We start from the raw sequence: 3,164 nt of genomic DNA on the forward strand, positions 1-3,164 counted from the left end.
CCTAGTTAACGTATAATGTGAGAGTTATTCATGTCCTTGGGCCTCTGCCCATGTCCTTGGGCCTTTGCCCACGCCATTCGTGTTATTAAAACTCATGCATGTTTCGAAAAACACTAATGTTTTTATAAACCGGTATGTTTAGCATAATCTTTTCGTAAACCATTTGAGTTTGTTAAAATCATGTTGCAAAATGGTTTATAAATATGCAATATTCATTTATCGAAACCTTGTGTGATTTTGCAAAACTTGCATGTCTTTCCACCCCCGAAAACATTTTATAAAAATGTAAAACAGTAAAAAGTGGGGGTTATGAACTCACCTCGACATCCTTGTGCAAAGCTAGCTAAAAGTGATTCCGTAGTGTCATCCCACGAATGTGAACTCGCTAGCGTGCAACTAAAGCATTCCTAATCAAGGAATAATTATAAGTTTCTAACTAAATTGACGTAGCTAAACTACGTGTCCGAGCTCTACCGAATCGTTAAGTAAACGATTCTATAAAGGTGTTATTGTTTTGATTTAGAATAACCAATCTTGGTTATTTGATCCCGTTATAATCGGGATAAAACTAAGTCTCGAGATCGGCTTAGTTTTCGAGTGTGATAAGATATATATATATATATATATATATATATATATATATATATATATATTTAAATATAAATATACTTACGGCATCGTGTTAGTTGTCGCGAATAGAAATACGTAGGTGGATAGAGGTTCGTGTCATCGTAGTTGTCGTAAGATGGAAATAAAAGTGTGTATATATATACATATATTTTAAGTCGTGAGTTTAAAATATAAACTCCGATTTCAGTCGTTTGAACTAAATATAAAAACTATATTTAGTTCGTAAGAAAGTTTAAAGTCGACATTTAAAATAAATATAAGCGATTAAATTGATTTTATAATCTAACACGAAGTAACGCCGTTTGAAATAAATATGAACAGTTATATTTATTTTATAAAAGTATTCGGAAGTATCGGTGTTCGAAATAAATATAAACGTTATATATATCTTATAAAAGTACTCAGAAATATCGACGTTTGAATAAATATAGAAAATTATATTTATATACATAAGTGTCGGGTTTCGCTAAGTTATAACTAGTGTTTGTCAAAATAACATACGTACATATTTATCTTTGAAAGAATCACTTTAACTTCTGATGGGTGTCGTTTATGTAACAAAATATGTTTCGTATATCGAGTTTTTACGGAAAACGGACAGAGTTTCCTCTGTTTTTGGACGATCCCGACAATCAAAGTGTCCATATATTTTATCAAAATTCAACAAATTTTCAACAATATCTCATTAACATAAATACTATATATGTATAATTTTCATTAAAAACGCAAAGAACATACTAAGTCGCAAATGTATAAGTGTAAACTAATCGGGTCGAGCTCGGTTTCGCGTAGTCTAAAAATAAAAAAAAAACTAAATCAATCCAAACTACTTTTCGCGTCACTAAAACTTTACCAGATCTTCGCGTTGGCTGACTTTTGGCTGCGTTGACCAGGTTTGACCCGTGTTGACCAGTTGACCGAGCCAATGACTGAGTTGACCGTGATTGACCCGAACCCAGATGTTGACCAGAACGAGCTCGTAATCTGACCGTTTGACCTGTACCAAAACCGGCTTTATTGAACCGGTTGTCTGTGCCCGAACCCCACCATCTACCACTATCACCTCCGCCGCCGCCGATGACGTGCCGCTCCAGCACCACCTCAGCCACCATCCCCACTTTACTTTAGAAAAAAAACGAGAACAGATGGTTTAACTGCAATGGATCCAACGGATCTGAGTAAAAAATAAAAGAAAATCAACTGGACTTACTCACCGGAACTCGTCAAAAGTGGAGGGGTGTCGTTGCTTGATGTTGCCGCTGACACCACCATAGCCGCACCACCACTGCCGTCGGAGACACCCGTCACCGCTCACGGTGGCCGGAGAGTTCTCTCCTTCCTGTCGTTCCCTCTCTCTCTCTTACGTCTCACTCTCTCTCTCTGTCTTACTCTCTGTCTATCTGTCTCATCGGAAGCACCACCTTGCGCCGCCACCACAGTGGTGGTCGGCCGTCAACTGAAGGGGGGGGGCGTCTGTTGATGGGTGTTGTCGGAGAAGGGAGTCGGCTCCTCCTCATGACTCGCCGGCAAAGGAAATCGAGAGAGGAAGGTGTTGTGTCTTGTTTAAGGGTTTGATTTGTGAGTGTAATCAAGAGAGGAATGAGGGAGGATGATGATATGTGGAGGTGTCTGAGGGTTGAAGTAGATAAGGTTTCTCCTTTTGTGAGCGTGTGTGTGTTAGAGAATGCAGGGAACAAAAGTATAGGAGAGAACTTCTTGCAAAGCGGCTGATCAAAAATGTGAGGGTTAGGGTTCACTACATATATACAAAGGGTTAACTCATGTTTTAAGTGGGCTTGGGCCCAAGGCCCACAAGCCCAATCCCGTGTTTTTAGTAGCCCGTTATCATAAACGAACCCGTTTTCAACCCGATCATCGTAAATTATCATTGAATACAATTCTAGTGCCATATGTATGTAAAAATTCTATCGGTACTCATCGTTGGCGCGCTCATTTTTCGGGTGCGTTAAAAATCGCGTAAAATGCATCGTTCTCGTTTGTGATGTTTTGAAAGTACGAAAAATTCAAAAACTAAATTTATAAGTATATAGTACTCGCATAAAATTCGTACTTGTCGGCGTTGTCAGTATTTTGTACGGCATTAGTTCGTTATCGTTTATCGTTATGCATTTTCTCCGCAGATTATCATTTGCGTACTGTATAGTCGAGTAGGCATTCATAGGCATTCCACGAGCCTAATTAAGTTAATATGTGTCTTAAACACTATTTATTATCGTCTTAAATGTTTGTTAATCACGTAATTAAGAGGCGTTAATTACCGGTTGTCACATTCTCCCCCTGTTGCAGAAATTTCGTCCTCGAAATTTAGACTATGTTATCTCCTCAGAGTTGTGTCGTTCGCAGGTAAGTCCGAATAATACCAAAGTGAATGACCGCGTAATAGAATCAAGACTGGTTTGAATTACATGGGTGTAAAGACATTCTGCATCAATAGGAACCCAACGGTTCAATTGAGTTTGTTCTAGAAATCGATGTCAAGTGAACGAGATGTTGTGATAGTATCACCAATGCGA

The 3,164-nt window shown here is 38.5% G+C and overlaps 1 protein-coding gene across 1 annotated transcript; it reads right to left on the bottom strand.

Moving 5' to 3' along the window:
- Positions 1 to 1,301: 1,301 nt before the first annotated feature.
- LOC118490510 lies at positions 1,302 to 2,130 on the bottom strand. The gene is made up of 3 exons (XM_035988183.1): positions 1,845 to 2,130; positions 1,484 to 1,747; positions 1,302 to 1,327 (listed from the first exon to the last, which is right to left on the bottom strand). The coding sequence occupies exons 1-3, from the start codon at positions 1,900 to 1,902 to the stop codon at positions 1,302 to 1,304; spliced, it is 348 nt and encodes a 115-aa protein (XP_035844076.1). The 5' UTR covers positions 1,903 to 2,130.
- Positions 2,131 to 3,164: the final 1,034 nt, after the last annotated feature.

This window comes from Helianthus annuus, chromosome 3, assembly GCF_002127325.2.
Source record: "Helianthus annuus cultivar XRQ/B chromosome 3, HanXRQr2.0-SUNRISE, whole genome shotgun sequence".
In the NCBI taxonomy this organism is placed as follows: Eukaryota; Viridiplantae; Streptophyta; class Magnoliopsida; order Asterales; family Asteraceae; genus Helianthus; species Helianthus annuus.